We start from the raw sequence: 21309 nt of genomic DNA, 5'->3' as shown, positions 1-21309 counted from the left end.
TTTTTGCACCACTTGCCAGAAGTGACACAGTGAGTGGTGACATAGATATCTCTGATTCTGGAATGCAAGGACTTACTGCCTTGACATGTTTGGAAAGGAACAGGCTGGTTGGAAGGTTCATTTTCTATGCCTTTGATGCCTGTATATTCATTCTGTCATTTCTTAACTTTCTCTTTTCCTGGTTCCTTCATAGGTGGGTGGCTTCAGAACTTAATTCTTGGGTCCTTTTTTCTAAGTTCTGACAAGAGAATAGAGAATGTTCTTTAAGAACTATTTACCCTGATATCTGACCTTGAAGGCAAGATTTGGGTCTCAAGGATGCTGTACAATATTTGGGACCCAAATCTTGCCAAGAGAGTAAATCTTTAAAGTTTATTTTTTATGGTGACAGATGATCAGTTCAGTTCAGTCACTCAGTCGTGTCAGACTCTGTGACCCCACGGACTGCAGCACGCCAGGCTTCCCTGTCCTTCACCAACTCCCGGAGCTTACTCAAACTCATGTCCATCAGTTGGTGATCCCATCCACCTGTCTCATTCTCTGTCGTCTACATCTTCTCCCACATTCTTGTCTTATTATGGTGATCATTTTGCAATGTATTCAGATGTCAGATCATTATATTGAAACTAATATAGTGCTATATGTTAATTATAAATCAATAATATAATAATAAAAGATTTGGGTCTCAATTTTTCACCAGGTCAGACCATCACTGGACTTGACGGTTCAGATTTAAAACTGGAGCTAAACATGTACATATATATACCCCTTTGTGATCTAATATACCCATTTCCTCTAAAGCCAGTTTCCTAAATATGTTATACAATATATGTATTTAAAAGCTATTTTGCTAACCTATGAGACTTTTTTGTTTTAACATATATATATATATATATATATATATATATATATATATTTAAAATCTCATTTTCTGAAGCATCTTTTCCCCAAGAAATATTTTAACAACCACAGAAAGGTTCTCATTTAAGTTCTGCAAATCTATTCCTATTGTTGGGAGAGTTTTACTCTTGGAGAAGCACCCAAAACCTGAAGTTCCAATAAATAGGTCTGTTCTGGTTTTCTTTTCTAGCAACACTTTTAGTTTACGTTTTTGCAGTTTTCCCCAACATAAGATATTGCTAGTGTAAAGAACCTACCTTCCAATGCAGGAGACCTAAGAGATGCCTGTTCAATCCCTGGGTCGGGACGATTCCTGGAGGAGGGCATGGCAACCCACTCCAGTATTCTTGCCTGGAGAATCCCATGGACAGAGGAGCCTCGTGGGCTCAGTCCATGGAGCCGTAAAGAGTTGGCTGTGACTGAAGTGACTTAGCACGCACACCAATATAAGAAAGAAAACTCCTAGGGTTTGAAGTTCATTTATTTATTTGTTTAGCTTGTTTTTTAAGGTTCATTTAAGTAAAAATATATTTTCCAAATTTATTGAAGTATAGTTGGCTTACAATGCTGTGTAGTGCTTAGTCACACAGTCGTGTCCAACGTTTTGCAACCCCATGGATGGTAGCCCGCCAGGCACTTCCATCCATGGGGATCCTCCAAGCAAGAACACTGGAGCATGCCCTTCTCCAGGGGATCTTCCCAAACCAGGGATCAGACCCAGGTCTCCCCCATTGCAGGCAGATTCTTTACCGTCTGAGCCACCAGGGAAGCCCAACAGTTCAAAATAAAAAAACCTGATTCTTGCCTTAATACTTGTAAATGTTTTTCTTTTCTAAAGACCTTATGAATTTTTAAAATTCAAAAGTAATATTTATTGTAAAAATTCCAGTAATAAAATATTGTCTGCCTACCCCTTGGTCCCATCTCATCCTCCTAAGTAATCCTGACAATTTGGTGTATATTCTTATCTTGTTGTTGCTGTTTAGTCGCTAAGTTGTGTCCAACTCTTTGTGACCCCTGGACTGTAGCCCTCCAGGTTCCTCCATCCATGGAATTCTCCAGGCAAGAATACTGGAGTGGGTTGCTATGCCCTGCTCCAGGGGATCTTCCCAACTCAGGGATCAAACGTGCATCTCTTACATCTACCAGCATTGGCAGGTGGGTTCTTTCCCACTACCGCCACCTGGGAAGCCCTATGTTCTTCTCTGTGAACATACAGATATGCACGTAGATATATAGGGTTTCCTCTCTTCCTCTTAAAATTGTGCCATGTTGTACTTATTACTCTACACCTAGCTTTTTAAAAATTGACCCATACCCAGCTTGCTTAGGAAAGGTAACAGGTTTGGGGGACCACTGAAGATGGGAGTAGCCCCTGAACATTAAGCCCCTTGAATGGGAAGTGTGTGTCCATCCACATGAGCATCCCTGTCTAACCAGGGTGAGGACCCAACTGCCTACTGCATGGCTATGGCAAGAGGACCTGGAGCATCAGACAGATAGCTCTCTCCATCTCCTTGGCGCCTTGAACCTAACAGAGCACACAGGTCCTCCGAGCACGTCAAGAACCCTCAGTTGCTCTTCTTTTATCCCTCCTCCTCGACACAGAGGGACCAGAGCCACTGTAGCTTCATAGCTCATTTCACATACAGAAGATTATAGAGTTGTGTCATCCTAAGATAATCACAGTCAACATTCAGTAAGTATTCACCCATCTGCCAGGCACAAATCTAAGCATGTTAATTATCCTACTAAGATAGGCACTCTTGTTATTCCCATTTTACAGGAGGGAAACTGAGGCACAGAGGAGTTGAGTCACTTGCCTAAGGTCACTCAGCTGACATCATCTGACCTATGATTTGACCCTAGGCAGATTGGTTCAGAGGGCTTCCCAGGTTGCACTAGTGGTAAGGAACCCGCCTGCCAATGCAGGAGACGTAAGAGACGGGGGTCAACCCCTGGGTCTGGAAGATCCCCTGGAGGAGGACATGGCAACCCACTCCAGTATTCTTGTCTGGAGAATCCCTTGGACTGGAGGAGCCTGGCTGGCTATAGACCATAGGGTCCCAAAGAGTGGATACAGCTGAAGCGACTTAGCATGGCACAGGTTGGTTCAGATGCCCACCTTAACTACTTCCTTTATGCTGTTAGTGAAATTCTGAAGTTTTGTGATTTGAAGATTCTGTCATTTGAGAGTTTGTGATTCCATAATTCTAGGTCTAGGAGTCTGAGATTTTCCTCAACTCTATAAGGGTCTCAGGGTGGGAAGATGTCACCTAATTCAGTCCCCACCAGATACTGACATTGATGTCACTCTTCCATCATCTGCAGGATGGGAGAGCAGTGGTACCGGCTGCGCCAGACTCTGAACCAGCGGATGCTGAAGCCAACCGAGGCTGCGCTCTACACGGATGCACTGAATGAGGTGATCAGTGACTTCATGGCTCAACTGAAACTGCGGCGGGCGGAGAGCGCCTCGGGGGACCACGTGCCTGACATTGCTCACGAATTCTACTTCTTTGCCTTGGAAGGTACTCTGGTGGGGAGAGGGGCCGGGTGACGTGGGTCAGGGGTAGGCTGTACTCTCCCCTGATGATGGCCCCCATGCACCTCCAGCTATTTCCTACATCCTCTTTGAGAAACGTATTGGCTGCCTGGAGCGCTCCATCCCCAAGGACACCGAGACCTTCGTCAGATCTGTCGGGCTCATGTTCCACAACTCTCTCTTTGCCACCTTCCTGCCCAAGTGGACTCGTCCCCTGCTGCCCTTCTGGAAGCGGTACCTGGATGGCTGGAACACCATCTTCTCTTTTGGTGAGGAGTCCAGGGGAAGAAGTGGGGGCATCGGTCTGAGGGTCAGTGTAGTAACAGCCCCCAGTACTCTCTCCCAGGACTTTCTCCCTCAGTACTTGGAGAGCATGGCTTTTGACTGCATCCTCCCGGTTCTCCATTGTCCCTGTAGGAAAGAAGCTGATTGATCAGAAATTGGAGGAGATAGAGACCCAGCTGAAGACAGGGAATCCAGAGAAGACCCAGATATCTGGTTATCTGCACTTCCTGCTGACCAGCGGACAGCTCAGTCCTCGTGAGGCTGAGGGCAGCCTGCCCGAGCTGCTCTTGGCTGGAGTAGACACGGTGCGTGAGAGGGGCGGGCGCGGAGGCCAGGGCCTCCCAGCTCTCATCCTGGGCCTGTTCCCCACTATCCTCCACCTGAGCCTGACCTTCGTCCCTCCAGGTACCTGCTTCTCTTTCTGTAATGTGGATTTAGAACTGGAAGGAAAATGGGGGTCGTTCAACCTCGTGGAGGTGGGCCAGGAGTGGTTCCAAGAGTGTGAGGGATTTGCACACTCCCTGGAGCCTCTCTGACAGCTGGGAAGTTTCATCTCACACCTAATCTCCTCCTTCACACTGTCATCTAAGCAGAGAGTGGAAGAGCTTGCCCATAGCACCTTCTTAGTAGGGCCTCTTTCGTGTGCTTTTGTCCTGTTGGGTTTTCTCCGTTAGTCTCCTATGCTGTTACAGTGCGATTCTCTACCATATCGGTCCTTATCCTGCACGAAGCCTCGTTGAGCATTGGAGAGAGGGTCCTATAAACCCTGGAGTCTAATTCTGCTGTGTAAAAATGTTAGTCGCTCAGTCATCTCTGACTATTTGCGACCCCGTGGACTGTAGCCCACCAGGCTCCTCTGTCCATGGGATTCTCCAGGCAAGAATGCTGGATTGGGGTGCCATTGCCTTCTCCGGGGGTCTTCCCGACCCAGGGATTGAGCCCGGGTCCCCTGCATTGCCGGCAGATATTTTACCATCTGAGCCCTCAGGGAAGCCCTGCCATACTTGAAGCAATTTAATTTCTCTCCCACATTTTGCAAACATGCAAACACCTTGCCACCATCTAACTGAGCCTCTTCCCTAGACATCCCGGCTCACTTCATCTCTTACTGTACTTCCCAGACATCCAACACGCTGACGTGGGCCCTGTACCATCTTTCAAAGAACCCAGAGATCCAGGCAGCCTTGCATGAGGAGGTGGTGGGTGTGGTGCCCACTGGGCAGGTGCCCCAACACAAGGACTTTGCCCGCATGCCCCTGCTCAAAGCTGTGCTTAAGGAGACCCTGCGGTAGGATACTGTCCCCGGGAACAAGGGTCTGTGTGTGGAGGGGAGCTCAGAGAGAAGAGTGGGAAGGGGGCGCTGAGGGACTGTGGCCGAGGTCAGAGATGAGATGGAGAGAGGGGGCCTGGAAGGACCAGAGGGGTGTGGCCAGGAGGGTGGCCACTCTGACCCTCCTTGGATCCAGAGGCAGACCTGTACTTTCTATTCCCTCCAGTCTTTATCCTGTGGTCCCTGTGAACTCCCGGGTTGTTGTGGACAAGGAAATTGAAGTTGGTGGCTTCCTCTTTCCCAAGAATGTGAGTGGGGCTGGAGAGCCAGGGTTCCCGGGGGGACCTCACAGACCTGTGGTGATGCGCCCCCCAACCTGTATGTGCAGACCCAGTTTGTGCTGTGTCACTACGTGGTTTCCCGGGACCCTGACATCTACCCTGAGCCTGACAGCTTCCAGCCCCAGCGTTGGCTGAGGAGGAACCAGCCTGATGCCCTCAAAACCCAGCACCCCTTTGGCTCTGTACCCTTTGGCTATGGGGTTCGGGGTTGCCTGGGCCGCAGGATTGCAGAGCTGGAGATGCAGCTGCTGCTGACAAGGGTGAGTGGGGAGAGACTGGAGGGGTGTGTGGGCTAGGGGGGCTGACGGGGGAGCGAGGCACAGGTGGGGGCATGCCGAGGAGGGCGGTGGATGGAGGTTACAGACTTTAAGCGCCCCTGTGCCTTTTACCTCCCAGCTGATCCAGCAGTATGAGATGGTCCTGGCCCCTGAGACGGGGGAGGTGACGAGTGTGGCTCGCATCGTTCTGGTTCCCAACAAGAAGGTGGGCCTGCGTTTGCTGCAGAGACAGAGCTGAGCTGGGCCCTTGCTTCCTCCCTTCCCGGGCACACGAAGACAGAGAGAAAGCGTGTGCCAGGCGCCAGAGGTTGGAGAACCTATGTGCTTTCTGCAGAACCTGAGCTTTTGGCTATTTTGTATCACGTCCTCTCAGATAAAAGGCTGCTGCCATGGCACATTGCTAATCGTGGGGAAAATACTGAATAAAGGGTTTTTTTATTCATAACTGGAGATCTTTGTCCTTCTTGTTGACAACCCAGCATCTGAAGCTCTTTCTGTGGTTGGGGAACACACTCTCTCACTTAGGAAACTTGGTGGGAGGCAGAGCCGCCTCCCTTCATGGAAGCTGAGCACATCCTGTAATTTCCCAGACCTCACAGAGAAGTCTTGGCTTACCATCCGCTGAGGCCCTGTCCAGGCAGAAGCTGCTGATCCACTCCCTAGGCACAGAGAGGACACCGTATTTTGAACAGAAAGTGCTTAGATACAGGCAGTGAGGTCACAAAAATGGTTGGAAGAGCTCTAGGATAGGCCTACAGGAATGATTCTAGGGGCACCCCTGGGCAGGCTCATCAGTCCGGGAAGCCACACTTGGGAGGATGGGGTTTGGAAAACTCACTACGACCATTGGTCCCAAAGCTACTCCAAGTCTCCCAGATCTGTGCTGACTAAACAGAAAAAGAAAAGATGCCTCCTCCTCCCAACCGCCCCTGACAGCAGAAGGGACAGGAGCTGCAAAGGGTGGTTTCTGCCTCACGAACACCTTTCAGATCTCTTGCATACAGCTAAGAGGCAGAGCCTAGGTCCTACCTGGAACTCCAGCTTTGAGACAGTCTGGGGATTGTAGTCTTTAATTTTCCAGCCCCTTCAGTACAGGAAGCCAACTAGAAAGAAAGTGGGTTGGCATGGAGATCCAGTGCCCGGTAACATAAGCCTGAAAAATCAACTAATCCCAGCCTCGAGGAGGCCCAGCCCCAGTGGGAAATTTCTGCTGAGTCACAGAAAGCTGGACTTTCTTATGTCTGTGGGGATTTGAGTTTGAGCCTATTAAAAAAAAAAAACACGTCATTGCCCTGATTAACATCCTTCCACAGCTCCTCTCAATCCTGAGGCAAGGTCCAAGGTCCTTACAGTGGCTTAGAAGGCTGGTGTTCCAGCAGCCTGCTCTCTGCACTTGCCCACCGCCTCCACCCTTTCCACAGCGGTGCCCCAATTCCTTGTGTCTCCCCTGAGCACGTTCTGCTCTTTCCAGCCTCAATACTTGGTACTTCATGTCCTGTCTCCTTGGAACACCCTCTTCACCAACTGGCGTATCGTCTCAGAGAACTTGCTCTTCCTCAGGACTCAGCTCAAATGTCACCGCCTCTGCAAAGCCTTCCCTGACCTCTCTGGGTGAGCGTGAACACTTCCTCTTGTGCTATCCCCTGTCTACCCATAAAACCAAGCACTCGGTGTGTTCATTGCATCCTAGGCCCGACTGTCTCCCCAGCCAGCTGGGAGCCCCATGGAAGGCACAATCCCAGTGTCTAACTCAGGCTGGCACAGAGTTAATCAAGGTAATGAATAAATGTTGAATGAGAAGAGACTGGACTGGGAGGAAGGGAAGGAGAGTGGAGGCTACAGAGCTTTCCATATTAAAAAGAGAAACCTGGAGAGAACTGAGCGGGGATGCTTGATTACAAGCCCATGGCTCTCAAATCCACCAGTGTAGGGCTTCACCAGTGAGAGCTCTTTGTAAATGTACAGGATGGGGGCTGGGCACTGAGGGGGCCAGGATCTCTGCACAAAGTTGCCTGGAGCAGACTGCTGCCTTTCCCAGTGGCTGCTCCTCCAGGTCACCAAGGGTCAGCTGCCCAAACCACGGGGACCCCTCAGTGCTCGCATTTTGGGTCGAGGGTGGAGGGAAGGAGGAAGTCATGTGATGTGGCTGGGATTGAGGTTTTTAGCAGCTGCCGAAGAGTGTCAGGGTTCATGGTCTGTGGCTCAGTTGTTGAATTTATAGACAAATCTCACATCAAAATCTGTGACGATCTGGTATATCTGTAGGTTAGAATAGTATTCAGCCATAAAAAGGAATGAAGTACTGATTCATGCTACATCATGGATGAACTTGAAAACGTTATGTTTATGAAGGAAACCAGACACAAAAAGACCACATCTTGTATGATTCCATTGACATAAAAATGTCTAGAATAAGCAAATCCATAGATAGAAAGTGAGCTAGTGGTTGCCCGGATAAGTGTGTGGGGAGTGACTGCTAACAGATACAGAGTTTCTTTGGGGTGATGAGTGTGTTCTGAAATTGGATAGTGGTGATGTTTGCACGACTAGGTGAATATACTAAGTACTGCTGAATTGTACACATTGAAACAGTGAATTTAACTGTATGTGAATTACATCTCAATTTTTAAAAATCTGTAAAGACCAGTTTGGTGAGATTATTGTAGAAATAGCTGCCACTGGAAGTTATACCTCCAAAGATACCACAGAAAACTGAGGCAGCAGTGCCCTGCTGTTCATCTGAAGGGCCTAAAATCGAGTCTCTAATCAGAAATCAGAGATGCAGAACTGAGACAAGAGCTCAGAGGAAGGGTGATGTAATGATGTCCTCGTGAGGCTGAATCAAAGAGCAGGCTATATCCCCTTACATTTCGGTGAAGTGTAGGCACAGCCTCAGAGGCTTCCCCCTGAAAGTGACAAGTGACAGGTTGTGTTCTAAAAGATGAGCTGAAGTGCTATTAACGTAGCTGTGAAACCTTGCCCAGAGTTTGCTACTGGAGAGTCCACAGACACAGCTCTGGGAAGAAAAGTGTCAAGACTCCTACTCTAAGCAGGAAAAGACAAAATTCAGTATGGGCATGGTCAGAGGTTGTCTCTTTATACTTGAGGTTCTTTACATTTTTTAAAATTTATTTTAATTGAAGGATAATTGCTTTACAATATTGTATTGGTTTCTGCCATATATCAACATAAATCAGTCATAGGTATATATATACCCTTCCTTCTTGAATCTTCCTCCCACCTCCCTCTCCACCCCACCCTTCTAGGTTGTTACAGAGCCCCGGCTTGAGTTCCCTGAGTCCCACAGCAAATTCTCACTGGCTATTTATTGAAATATGCCTATAGAAAAACAAATATGGCAGTTAGCATACATGAAGTTCTTTGGCTTTTCTTGGGAGTTAAACATGACATCTCTCAGTTTATATTCCATCTCATTGCCTGGACAAGACATTTAGTGTAAATGGAAAAAAAATTACTTTCTTTGTCAATGATTCATTCAAATATATAGAATATATCTATTGGATACAATGTTGTAAATAAACTCTGCTTCAATTAAAAAAACCCATAAGGCTTAGAAAGCATACATAGGGACTTCGTTGGTGGTCTGATGGTTAAGATTCCATGCTTCCAATGCAGGGGTCCTGGGTTTGATCCATGGTCAGGGACCTAGAACCTGGAACCTGCAGCACAGTCAAATTTGAAAAAGAAAAACACACCCCACAGGATAGATATGATATAATATGTGGGCTCTTTCCCATGCAACTTTCTCTCTGGAGAGTGAAAAACCAGGACATCAGCCCTGGTTTGAGCCATGCGGGGCATTGCCTCAAATACAGACCTTGCTACACACATCCTAGAACCAGGCAAGACAGCTCTCCCCGGATCCCCAAGGACACACTTGAGATAGCCCTTAGGGCACCCCCATCCCATCCTCCCACTTGAACCCAAGACCCAGGACCTTTCTAGGTGGGGCCAGAGCAGAACCAGCGCTGACCCACTGGTCACAGCAAAACCAGAAATGAAAGTTGAGTGTCTATGAAAAAAATGCCTTCACTTTCTACCTGACTCATCAGCACAGATGGCCCCACTCTGTTGCTCTGTGAGGTAAACAGGATAGGATCATATTCTAGAAACATTAACCTCCCTGAAACAGCAGACCTGCAGTGTCTGTTATCACAGAGGAGGGGGTGACACAGCAAAGCCCAGCCTGACTCAATGGGGCAGATGGCAAGAACTCAAGACGCTTATGGTGCATTTGGAAGAATATATGACTAGAGCAAAAGGCCCCTTCTCTCCTCAACTGCGTAAAGATTCCTCAGGGTGGTGGGATTTGGGGGAGCAAAGAGACTATAGACTGACATTTGGCGGGAGGGCGGAGAAAAGGGCCCTGAGAAGGGAGCAGTGTCTGAAGTGAAAGGGGAGTATGGCAAACACCCCAGAGGGGTTCAGAGATGCTCAGGGTAGGAAAGCCCTGGGCCCCGTGTTTCCTGGGTAGAGGCTGGGAAAACAGGAAAAGTTAGGGCAGACCAGACTCCTTGCTGTCTGTCTCAGCAGGTGGGCTTAGGATGGCCCCACAGAGCTTCCTGAAGTCTAGAGGGGTGTGGGACAAGGAGCTAGAATGTCCTCACACCCCAGCAGGCAGACCCAAAGAAGCTTCATGGTGGGAGGGAGGGGGCACCTCGCAGGGCCACACCCACTGATGACCAACCAAGGGACAGTCACTTGGAAATGCGGATGTTTCAGCAAGTGCTGGCATGGGTGGATGATTGATGGCTGAGGAACAAAGTCTTACACCCCAAGCCTCCCCCATCGCCGAACTTAACCCTGAGAAAAGGTGGGAGGGGAACCCTCTCAATTGAACCCCCTTCAGATTGAATAAGATTAATTTCTACCACCTGGTGAAATGGAGTTCTTAAAATAAGTTAACATTCAGTGTTAGAAAAATTATATGTTTCTTACAGGTTAGAGTTCGGGTTCTGAATTGTACCTAGTACGTAAGTAACATTTTCTTGATCGTTTTGTTATAAACAAATGATGAAAAAGACTTTTCGGTGGAATAAACTCCATAAGCAACAGAAACACCACTTGCAGTGTTTGTCAATTACAGATTTTCCTTTGTGTCTTTGAATTCAGAAAGGATGGCGGGGGAGTCTTGCCACAAGTTCAGATCAGATGACCATAGCATTTTCTGAGTGAAAAGGATAAAATCTGAGTTCATGGGCTGTTCGTTTCCTTTTTGTTGTCTCGATGGTTCATCCTCGGTGATCCAAATGCAGGCCCTCCCTGGGGACTGGGCACACTGCTCGATGGTGAGAGCCAAGGTTGAGAATGGAGAAGGAACCCCACTCCAACCGGCAGCTCTACAAAGCTGCTGCTCTGTGGGGCCCTGCAGGCAGCCCTGAAATGCAGTTCTGGGGGAGCAGGAGAGCAGTGACAAAGTGGGGAGGAACCGCCAGGGCAGTGTGCATGGGGGAAGCACAAGTAGGATTCTAGGAGCTGGGGGCTTGATGCCAGGTAATCCAGAAGCGGAGGAATCCAGAGCCCCTGTGTGACCTCCAGAGCCCCTGACTGAGGGCTCCCCACCCCACTGGGGCCAGGTGGGGGAAAGCAGTGTGGGTGGCATGGAGCAGTCAGCTCCGGGGTAATCCTAATGCCTCTGATTCCAAGAGCTCCGGGCTTGACTCAGCTGTTCTCTTTAATTTCATCATTCACGGTGGACCGGGCATTCCTGAGGGCTTCTGGGAGCACAGGCAGGGCAGGGGGCAATTGGGGAGGGCTAGAGAAGCCTGTGAGGGAAAGAGGAAGACTAAATAAGGAGGGGAGGTCGCCTGTCCAATAGGAGAACCTCAGGCTTGCCGTCCTTTGCCAAGCAGGTGGAACCTGTACCCCCACGCTCTGCAACCCCTGGCAGATGTGCTGCTAGGAAAGAGTGTGAGATCATGTCCAGTGGACTGCGATGATTACTTGGAGAGACAAGCTCTCTCTTTTCAGCCTTAGTTGAAACCTGGGTGTGGAAATTCCATTCAGCCCAGGTTTAGTAACTGGCTTCCTCCCAGTGGAAGCCCAAGCAGGCGGAAATTGAACTGTGAGAGGGCGGGTCAATTTTCCTGGGGGCCCCTGAAGTCACATCGCTGCCCTTGCCTTTACTCCAGCCCCTGTCCATCCCTCTCGTGAGGGCCTCCTTCACCTCAGCTGAGAACGGGATGAAACAGTGGCCCGCAATGAGTGCTGACACTTGCTGTTTTCATGAGGCTGCTCAGCTCCGAGCTGGGCCCCTCCCCTACTCAGCGGGCCCCAATCTGAGATGTGGGTTCCCCAGGGAGTCTGAGGTCAGTGGTACAGAGCAGAGCCTACCTGAACAAGAGTGGAACCCACAAAAGGGGGTGGGGGAGGTGAAGGCCGAGTCCCCGGCTCCCTTCACTGCTTCCAGGTGTGGAAGGTGGCCCAAGAGTGAGGACTGCAATGTTCTCAGGCCCCGAGGGCGTCGATGCCAGCGGGGCTGAGCACTAGAGCTTGAAGGATGTCGGAGAGGGACACCACGCCCAGCAGGTGCTGAGTTTCATCCACAAGCACCAGCCGATGCACCTGTGGGTCCACAGAGGCTCCGTGAGGGGGCAGCATCATGTGGCTGCAGCAGCCAATGAGGTTGACACCGAGAATCAGGGCCAACAATTTAACATAACTGAAAGAGCAAGAGAGTATCTCCCAGTAAACTAGTGTCTCCCAGTTAGCAGGAGCTCTGCCTGCCCTGGGGTGGTCAGCGGCTGGGGCCCTTAGCCCGAGGGCCCCAGTGACAGCACCTGTCGCAGGCCAGTGAGGACACCGAGAGCTTGGCCATGTGATGGGAGGACGGGCCATGTGCCTGATGGATAGTGCGAGCTGGAGCTGCTCATGAGAAGGCTGGCCCCACGTGTTGGGAGCGTGTCTAAAGGGGCATGGGGTACCTGCTCCCGGGCAATCCGGTCGATGACTTCCCCCAAGGTCTCGTGGGGCTGGCAGGAAAGGACTCCCTCCAGACACAGTGTCCTCCGCCTCAGGGCTTCTCCCACACTTATGTCCAGGTGGTTGTACGTTTGTTGGGCTGCCAGGTGCTGGGCAGAGAGGGAACAGCATTCTTCATTAGCCCTCAGCTAGGCTCCAGCCCCTCAAGGCTCAAGGACCCCCTAGTCGTCAGATACTCCCTCCCCCACCAATCCTCACACCACAGCCTCCCAGTGGTGCCCCCAGCTCCCCACCGGCCCCCCCCCCCCCAGGCACTTACAATCACATCAAAGCGGGAGTAGAGGCCCACGACCTGTCCTGCAGGAGTTGGAGAGGCGGGGGGAAGGTGAGCGAAAGACAGGGAAAAGGTTCAGGTCAGAACCAGGATGCTGTGCAAGGGCCTGGCGTGGGCTTTCAGAATGAACTCCTCAACATCCTCCCTACCCCTCCAGGTTACTGGCTTTATAATGAGGCATCAGGCTGCCACCACCGTGAACCCAGGGATCAAACAGTGTCTCCGAGACAGACACCCGACACCATGCCTCCCGATGTGACGAGATATGAGTACGTGGCATCACTTCTGAGATAGTCTAGCCTCAAATATATAGCCTGAATCTGCATGAACCTTTAGATCTAATTTTCAGTTTATAGGAAACACAGGAACAGAGGACCAATGTAAAGGCCACCTGCAGAAAGCGAACAGGCAGATCTCTGGAAACGGGACATGCTACAGAACCCAGGCTTCCCATCATCAACACCATGAAAATTAAGCGGGGAAGGAACTGTTCTATAATAAAAGACACAAGGGATAAAAGAAGCAACTTCAAAGCATAGACCTTAATTGGATCCTGATTTGAACAAATCAACTGTAAAAAAATAATCCTTGGGGAAAATGGGGAAATGAGAGTTAGGATGGGATTTTAGATAACATTAACACATTATTCATAATTTTGTCAGGTGAGGTAGGAAATATACTTATTTAAGAGATGCAGATGAAGTGTTGAGGTGAAATGACATGATTCTATACTTTAAATTACTTCAGCATAAAAAAGAGAGGTAGAAGTAGTTATGGCAATGTATTAACAATAGTTAATCCAGGGGGATCCATGAGGTTCATTACACAGTGTTCTCTACCATTTTTATACATTTGAAATTTTTCATAATCAAAAATAAAGTAAAACATTTCTTGATAGCCAACTTCATTATGCTAATTTTTAAGCAGTTTACAGCTGATTCTCAGAGCAAGAACCTGACGTCTGGCTTAGAGAGGGTAAATAATTGACCCAAGGCTCAAAGCAGGCAGAGACTTCCAGCCCTGACTCCATCCTGGGTCTCGAGCTAAGGTCACATAGACTCTGGCTCCCCACAGCTCCACCCCAGCCAGAATCCCCATCCTGGGTGTAGGTACCAGCTTCGTTGATCACCGGCAGCGCAGACACACGCCGGTCCACAAAGATGTCCAGCGCAGTGAGGATGGGTGCTGTTTCCAGCACCACGGCCAAGTCTCGGAATGTGCCGATGCCCAGATCTTGGATGGTGCGGGAGAGGAAGGAGGGCCGGGGCAGCAGGGTGCCCTGCTTGGGTTGGAGACAGGTAGAGTTCAGGGTGGAGTAGCCCCCAGGGGGCTCCCAGCTGCTCCCTCCCAACCCCTAGGGCAGAAGCCTTCTCTGCCCTTCTGGTCATCCCCTGAGGCTGTGCCCAGGCTCACAAAAATATGCAGGAACTTGAGAAGCCGTTTGTGTGTGAGGATGTGCAGCACGGCGCCTGAGACTGGGTCCAGGACTGGCAGGCGGTGGATACGGTTCTTGATGAGGGTGTAGACAGCTTCAAACAGGCTGCAGAAGTGGGAGCGATGAGGCTGGGGCTGCCTGGGGAGAGGTGTCTTTACCCCAGCCCCGGGGAAGGAGGACAGGGTGCCGAGGCTGCCTTATCTGCAGTCCACCAAGAATGAGCCCATGACTTCAGAACTGAGGAGCTGGCGAGGGGGGTCTGGGCAGGGCAAGGAGGCTCAAGTGATTGTCTGGGGATGCTTACCTGTCACTGGGAGAGATGGAGACCAGAGGCTTGAAGCAGCCTTGAAGGTAGATCTCTGCAGAAAAGCAGAGTCAGGGCAAGGGAGCTGGCCACCCTGTCTCACCCAGCAGTCCCCAGACTAGCTCCCCTCCTTTGGGCCCTCTGAGCTCTCTATTACCCTTCCCCTGCCCCCTCCAGGAAATCCCCCCTGCCCATCCTCTATCCTGGGTCCTTGTCCCCACACACCCTCAACCCCTTTGCAGGACTCTTTTACCCACTCACCCCTCCAGGTCTCAATCTTGTGTTCTTCAATCTCATAGATCTGGACCTAGAACATCAACAGAGCTCCCCGATTCAGACGTGGGCTCCCTGAAATCCCTTCACCCCAGCCCAGATGGGTGCCCCCAGGACCCTGAGCCCACTCCTCACCAGGGGGGACCGGTAATAGCGATGCAGAACCAAGATGAAGTCTGTGATAGTCAGCATCCCTGCCAGGGGGGGAGGGGAGAGAGAGGAGAGGGGTTCACGCTGGGCCCTGCGGCAAGAGGCAGGTGGAGGGCTCAGCCCCTTCTCCATCAGCTGGTCACAGCTGTCCCACAGATGGGGTTCTCCCAGCCAGCCTGTTCCCCCCAAGCCAGGGCCCTGCCCCAGAATCACCCCACAAGGTCCCCCCTTTCCCCTCCCTGGCCCCTCCTCACCCACAAAGCTCTGCTTCTTGCTGTCCCAAAGAGGTGCGGCCCGAACGCCGTTGGCCACCAGGGCAAAGAAGGCCTTTTTGATCTGAGCCACAGAAAGAACAGTTGAGGGTGAGTTGCTCACCGCCCCTGAGTCCCCTGTCCTGACCAGGGGCCTTCCAAGGGGCCTTCTAACAGGCCCTCCCCTCCAGGAGCCTGCCTGCCACTTGACATGACCCTCGTGGGCACATTTGCTACAGAGATAAGGCTGCAGGTGGCTGGGGGCATTAGGTGACTCCTTAACAGGCACACCAGGGCGTAGGAGACAAGCCCAGTGTTTCTACACCAAAGTCCTAAGTGTACAGATGCACACAGGATAATTTTGCCAATCTAAATACTAGAGGTGTAATTATCTGATATTTACAAAATATTTTTCTCTAAATATATTTTACATTGACTCATTTTGGCCTCATCTGTGGCCATACTATCCATACATGCTGGTTGTAGCTTTCTAACACATATCAAAATAAATACAAAGCTACTAAATTAAGTATATTTGTTCATATACTGCTAGAATCAAAGTGAACAGTGGGTCATAGATATACCTTGTTTTTACTCTACACTACACTCTGCTCTTCGATACACAGCGAGAAGAAAATGCTTTCTATACAATTTGGGGTGTGAAAAAATGCTCCCAGTCATCCTGGATTGACCCAGAAGTCCTCTGAAACTTGTAGGGTAAAGCAGGCATTCCTGTCCCCATTTTAGAGATGAGCGAAGTAAAAAGACCTACCCCAAACCCTATAGATACTGAGATGTAGAGCTGGGATGACAATTAGGGGGTCCACACAGAGAGCAAAAGCTCCCCTCCCCCGGTCTCCATGGTGCCAAGAAGGAATTCTGGAAGGGACTTGTAGCCAGGCAGGGCTGGCAAGGCATCCTGGGGGCTGGGAGTATGCAGGTGGGGCAGAGCGGCAGCCTCACCTGTAGCATGGTGTCGAAGATGACTAGCTTGGAGCTGGTTGCCATGGCATCGTAGCAGGTGTGCTCCTGCATGAAGTGCATGTAGATCTGGGCCCCCGGCTTCCGCAGCTCGTCGTCCCAGCCCAGCCTGAGTACCGGCACCTGCGGGGATGGGCACTGGGCCGGCCTCTCTTCCACCAGGCCGAGCTCATCCCCCCACGCTTCTGGGGCTGAGAACTCTATGCCCAGATCCAGATCATCTGTGCTGGAGCCAGAAGCAGAGGCTGAACAGTCAGGGGGGAGGCTGTCTCGCTCTGTTGTGGGGGTGCCCACCCCGGACGAGGGAGTGGCTTGGGCCAAGGGTGTGGCCTTGGGGAATGTGGCCTCCAGCCTGGTGGACTCAGCAGCTGGCCTGGACTGGGGACCTGTTCAGGGGGAGAGGACAGTAACTCCACCTTCCAAAGCATGTTCCCATCTGTTGTCTCCCTTCATCCTCAGAGCAGCGTGGGAAGCCTGGATGCTGAGGTCCCCACTTTGCGAGTGAGAGCTGAGAGAGTCACAGCAGAGGGTGACTCTGTCCTGAGCTGGTCATGCTGGGCCCCTGGATCAGCACTGCAGCTGCCCTCTCTCACGTGGGGAAACTGAGGCCACAGGATGTCATATGTCTGTGTTATGGAGGGATCCAGGGCAAGGCCAGCTCCAGTCTCGGGGACTTCCCACTGCCCCCAATCCCATCTCCCCAGAACTGGCCATGGACTCACCTCCCTTCAGGCCTGGGAGCTCCCCTTCCTCTACAGCCTCCTGGCTTGTCCATCTTGAGACCTTGGTCCCCTGTTCCCCAAGGCTTATTTCTGCGCTGGTGGTCATGGCTGGTGATGGCCATGAAGTGCTGTCTCCTTGCTCTAGGAAGCTCATCTCTGGAAGGGGGAATGGGGCCTGTTTGGTTAATGGGGAGTAACACAATAAAACAATTGAAATGTTGTTAACAATAATATTCACTATTTGCAAACGTCCAAAGGTCTTTTCCTCTAATGTATTTGTCATTCAAACCTCATAGCAATCTTATAAGGGAGGCATTAGTATCATCCCTATTTTACTAACAAGGGACCTGAGATCAGAGAGGTTAAGCAATTTGCCACAGATCACACAGCTAACATGTAATAGAGTCAGGAGGCTCCAAATCTTCAGACTCTAGATCCAGCTCCCTCCTTTCTTCTTCTGAAAGAGGAAGGAGGAGGGCCGGAAAAGGAGGAAGAAGAAGCAAGTAGGAACAAAGAAGGAAAAGGAGAAGAAGACAGGCTAGTGGGATGGGGGAGATGGGGAGCCTAGAGACGTGAGAGGAAAGGAAATGGAAGAAGAGGCTGGAGCCGTGAAGAGGGGCAGCCCCACCTACCTTGATGCTCGGGTCCCCCAAAGCTGCTCCAGGAGGGGGTCTGTGTGGAGAAGAGTGACTGAAGGAGTGGGGAGAACATCCTACACTCAGAACCACAGGAGTTGCCCTTCCCGCCACACACGCACAACCACACACCCCCCCACAAACACACAAACACCCACCCCGAAGACACACATAAACCCATACAACCTACCCAGACACTTACATACACTCAGAAACTGGCATACTCAACCCTCCCCAGACACACACACGAGCACAGAGACTCACACCAAGAATATACACATGCAGACAGCCTCCTGCTCCTACACACAGAGAAAATCGTGGTCAAACACACCCACATGCACGCACACACGCGCATGTCCATGCGGCAGGGTGCTCTCAGCCCTGTGGCCTCAGCTGCTCCAGCTCCCAGCCCCCTGGGACCCCGTACCCTGCTCAGCGCGTGCTCCAGCTCGGCGGGCTCCATGAGCGAGTGCGCAACACTGTATCTGGGCAGCACTATTCTGGGCCCGGCCCCTGGCACCCTGCCCTCCCGGATCGGGTTCTCTCTGATTGGGTGTCGGGCACTGGGGAGGAAGGGGTCCACCCGCGCGCGCAGCTGCTCCAGCCCCGCCGAGGCCTGGGGGCTGCTGAGCAGGCAAGGGGAGGGGTGCACCTGGAATCTTGACGCTTGGTTCTGTCTGCCTCCTGGGTGTCCGATGATGGGAGGGAAGAAAAACCCTGATGTGGGGGGAGGGTGGGTGCTGGGATGGGAGGAGAGGGTCTCTCAGAGCCCCGTGGTTTCTTCTCTGAGGGCCGCTCTAATCTTTGTCGCGTGCCAAAGGAGGAAAGACAGAGGCAGTTGAGCTGAACTCTCTTCCTTGTACAAACCTGGGTCACCGGTGGTGCTGGAATTAGAAAGGGCAGGTTGCAGCCGGCTGGCAGGTTGGGGATAAGAGGTTTGTGGGTGGTCCTGGGAGAGTGGCCAGTGTGTGTCCAGATGTCACTATTTGAGTCCCAGCGGCCCATTCCTCTCTAGGTGAAGGAGCTGGGACTGGATGGCTCAGGCAGGTGGGGAGTCCTGAGAATCACCTTGACAGTATGTGGTGGGCTTGCACGTGTCTCCAGTGTGAGGGACACCTGTTTGTACCTGTGGAGGTAGACCCAGGTGTGCAGCAGCCACTGTCCCCTCATTCCGCTGTGTGTGCTGTTTCTATGTCTCCTGGGGCCAACAGGATCCCAGCTGGCTCTGGTGGCTGCCCACCCACCTCCCCCTTCCTTAGCATTCCTGGGGCCTGAGTCAGTGTCCAAATCGGGAATGCTGACCCAGCTGCTCCAGCTCTCCTCTCGGCCCCCCTCCCCTTCCTCTTCTCTTTCCAGCCTCTTCCATCCCTGTCTCACCAGGGAGTGAACGGATGCTCAGTAATGGGTTACCGGATATCTTGCTGATTTAGTGAACCTATTTCCCATCACCCCCCAAAGCCCCTGTACTGCCTGTGGGGATGGTGGAGGAGAACAGAGCCAGGAAGAGGCTTGCCTGTCATGCGGGTCTTGGTCAATACTGCGGACGGGTGCAGTTCCCCTTCTGCAGGGCCCCTGCGGCTTGTTCCTGTCTGGTCCCAGATGATGGAATAGCAAAGGCAGAGCCAATGGGACATTTCAAATGGGGGAAAGGTCACATGGACCATCCCTGGAGATAGGTAGTGCCTCGGTCCTGTAAAACCCCGTCTGCTTATCCTCTGGACACCTTCACAGCCAAGCCAGATATAGAATACGTGCAGCTCACACCACTGCCTTCTCCTGCAATACCTCATCCTCCCCTTTACCTCAGACATATTTCACCTGCAAGACCAGAAGCAGGGGCTCCTCTTCCAATAAAGCCTCCCTTGATTGCATCACCCTTATTGTGGTTGTTCAGTCGCTCAGTCACTCAGAGTGTCCGGCTCTTTGCGATTCCATGGACTGCAGCACACCAGGCTTCCCTGTCCTTCACCATCTCCAGGAGTGGTGGTTTGCTCAATCACCCTCATTGCACTGATCCTAGAGCCACGCTCTGTGTGCACATCTCAGGGTACACTGGGCTGGCACTCGCATATTTATTCACGTGTGAACGTCTTTTATCCCTTAGTAAACACTGGGTACCTTGATGACCACAATATGTTGGTTGGATGTGAGGAAAAAATCTGTTTTGGGGTCAGATCGACCTTGTTAAAATTCTTGTTCTGCCATTTGACCTTGGAAAGCATTGCTTGTTTTCTCTGAGCATGTTTCCACGAATGTAAAATGAGGATAAAAGCATTCTGTGCCAGACACTGCCAGTTGCCTCCTAATAACTCTTTCTCTCTTTTGCTTTTGTAATAGAATCACTTGAATTTTAACTGGAATGGCTGCCTATAAAAAATACTTAAATTCTCAGCCCTTGCAGTTAAATATGGCCTTGAGACTTAATTTGACCAATGTGAGTGCTAGTGATGGGAGCAACTTCTGGATCAGGCCTTAAAAGAAAGAGCACGAGTTCCTTTCCTCCTCTGATGGCTGGAATGTTAATGGGATGGCAGGAGCTAGAGCAGCTATCTCACAGCCAAGATGGAAAATGCTTGTTCAAGGTTTCAGAGTCACCCTTCCAGGTTTAGATTGTCTGGAGACTACAACACTAGAGAAATAAACTCCTTTGTTTAAGTCATCCTTAAATTGAGTGTTTGTTATAGCAACCAAGCATGTATCCTAACTAATGCAAAATCTGATATCTGGAAGTGACACTGCTTTAAAAGCCTAAAACAAGTGGTATTGGTTTGGAAATTGGACTTCAGGTAGCAAAGAAAAGTATTGCACGCTGGTAAGCTGATGACTATTGTTATGTTACAGCAAAACATATTATCTGTCATCTGTGATGCCTTGAAAGGTCATCATATGCTAACAGAACTTGTAACTCATGGAAACTAGCATGTATTGGCTTCTGCTGGATGCTACAGGCAAGGTCCTATAAGAGAAATGCATTCAGGCAGCAAGTTTTAAGTGGTGGCTTGAAAGAGGCAACCTTAGCAAGGGTTCCAAACCTTTTTCAAGTGCACCCAATTCTGTAGATAATAGAAACCAGTCCCATGGGCAAAACAGGAAAGTTCTCTGGTGGCTCAGACAGTAAAGAATCTGCCTGCAATGCAGGAGACCCGGGTTCGATCTCTAGGTTGGGAACCCCATCCCCTGGAGAAGGGAATGGCAAACTCACTCCAGTATTCTTACCTGGAAAATTCCATGGACAGAGGAGCCTGGTGGGCTACAGCCCACGGGGTTACAAAGAGTCAGACATGACTGAGTGACTAACACTTTACAACCAAGCATATTTTTTTGACAACCTCAAGGTAGCCACCAGCAGTTCAAGAGAGAATGGGAAGAACGCCAAGTCCAGAATAATCAAGCAGGAAAATGATGAGACATTTGGCTGTGGTTACATAAATATGAAGTCAATCAGAAGCCTTGGGAAACTTTGAGGGTGCAACATTGGCAGAGAAACTATAAGCCTGGTCAGCAAAGACTAGTTTGCTCCCCCACCCACCCAATAGTCCCTAGCCCTTGAAATCTGCACCAGCAGAAAGAGGGCTGTGTAAGGTCCACAAGGATGGCCGTGTTCACCAGCAGCCTAGGGCATGTTGCATGAGAAATAACTTCCAGGAGGCAATGGCAGAAGCC

At 50.7% G+C, this 21309-nt stretch overlaps 2 protein-coding genes across 4 annotated transcripts in view; one reads left to right on the top strand and one right to left on the bottom strand.

The window, feature by feature from the left end:
* CYP27A1 (cytochrome P450 family 27 subfamily A member 1) overlaps window positions 1-6062 on the top strand; it is a 39173-nt gene extending 33111 nt beyond the window's left edge. Inside the window, exons 3-9 of the mRNA XM_065927658.1 lie at window positions 3232-3431; window positions 3517-3714; window positions 3863-4035; window positions 4852-5018; window positions 5227-5308; window positions 5389-5601; window positions 5738-6062. Coding sequence (XP_065783730.1) covers window positions 3232-3431; window positions 3517-3714; window positions 3863-4035; window positions 4852-5018; window positions 5227-5308; window positions 5389-5601; window positions 5738-5857 — 1153 coding nt within the window. The 3' untranslated portion in view covers window positions 5858-6062. The remainder of the gene's footprint in view (window positions 1-3231; window positions 3432-3516; window positions 3715-3862; window positions 4036-4851; window positions 5019-5226; window positions 5309-5388; window positions 5602-5737) is intronic.
* A 2929-nt stretch (window positions 6063-8991) lies between these two features.
* PRKAG3 (protein kinase AMP-activated non-catalytic subunit gamma 3) lies at window positions 8992-18191 on the bottom strand. 3 transcript variants are annotated; one of them, XM_065927657.1, is made up of 14 exons: window positions 18074-18191; window positions 17644-17683; window positions 17012-17167; window positions 16272-16510; window positions 15312-15393; window positions 15043-15101; window positions 14896-14941; window positions 14635-14689; window positions 14309-14435; window positions 14009-14177; window positions 12881-12918; window positions 12564-12710; window positions 11974-12204; window positions 8992-11405 (listed from the first exon to the last, which is right to left on the bottom strand). In XM_065927657.1, exons 1-13 carry the CDS (start codon window positions 18107-18109, stop codon window positions 12088-12090), a joined length of 1311 nt encoding a protein of 436 aa, XP_065783729.1. In that variant the 5' UTR covers window positions 18110-18191; the 3' UTR covers window positions 8992-11405; window positions 11974-12087. The 3 variants fall into 3 exon arrangements, with proteins under 3 accessions (XP_065783729.1, XP_065783727.1, XP_065783728.1); XM_065927655.1 differs by having other exon boundaries at window positions 16272-16675; window positions 18074-18187; XM_065927656.1 differs by having other exon boundaries at window positions 14009-14174; window positions 16272-16675; window positions 18074-18185.
* Window positions 18192-21309: the final 3118 nt, after the last annotated feature.

This window comes from Muntiacus reevesi, chromosome 3 (assembly GCF_963930625.1).
Source record: "Muntiacus reevesi chromosome 3, mMunRee1.1, whole genome shotgun sequence".
NCBI lineage: Eukaryota > Metazoa > Chordata > Mammalia > Artiodactyla > Cervidae > Muntiacus > Muntiacus reevesi.
The sequence above is the reverse complement of the archived record's forward strand: the minus strand, read 5'-3'. Positions and strand labels throughout refer to the sequence as shown.

What these genes read in the sequence shown, in the direction of transcription:
- PRKAG3 (XM_065927655.1), bottom strand. Translation starts at nt 18,109, where the DNA reads ATGGAGCCCGCCGAGCTGGAGCACGCGCTGAGCAGG. An exon ending in TGGGGGACCCGAGCATCAAG is followed by an intron (nt 17,168 to 17,643) that starts GTAGGTGGGGCT and finishes TCCCCCTTCCAG; the next exon opens with AGATGAGCTTCCTAGAGCAA. An exon ending in CAAGATTGAGACCTGGAGGG is followed by an intron (nt 14,690 to 14,895) that starts GTGAGTGGGTAA and finishes GCTTTTCTGCAG; the next exon opens with AGATCTACCTTCAAGGCTGC.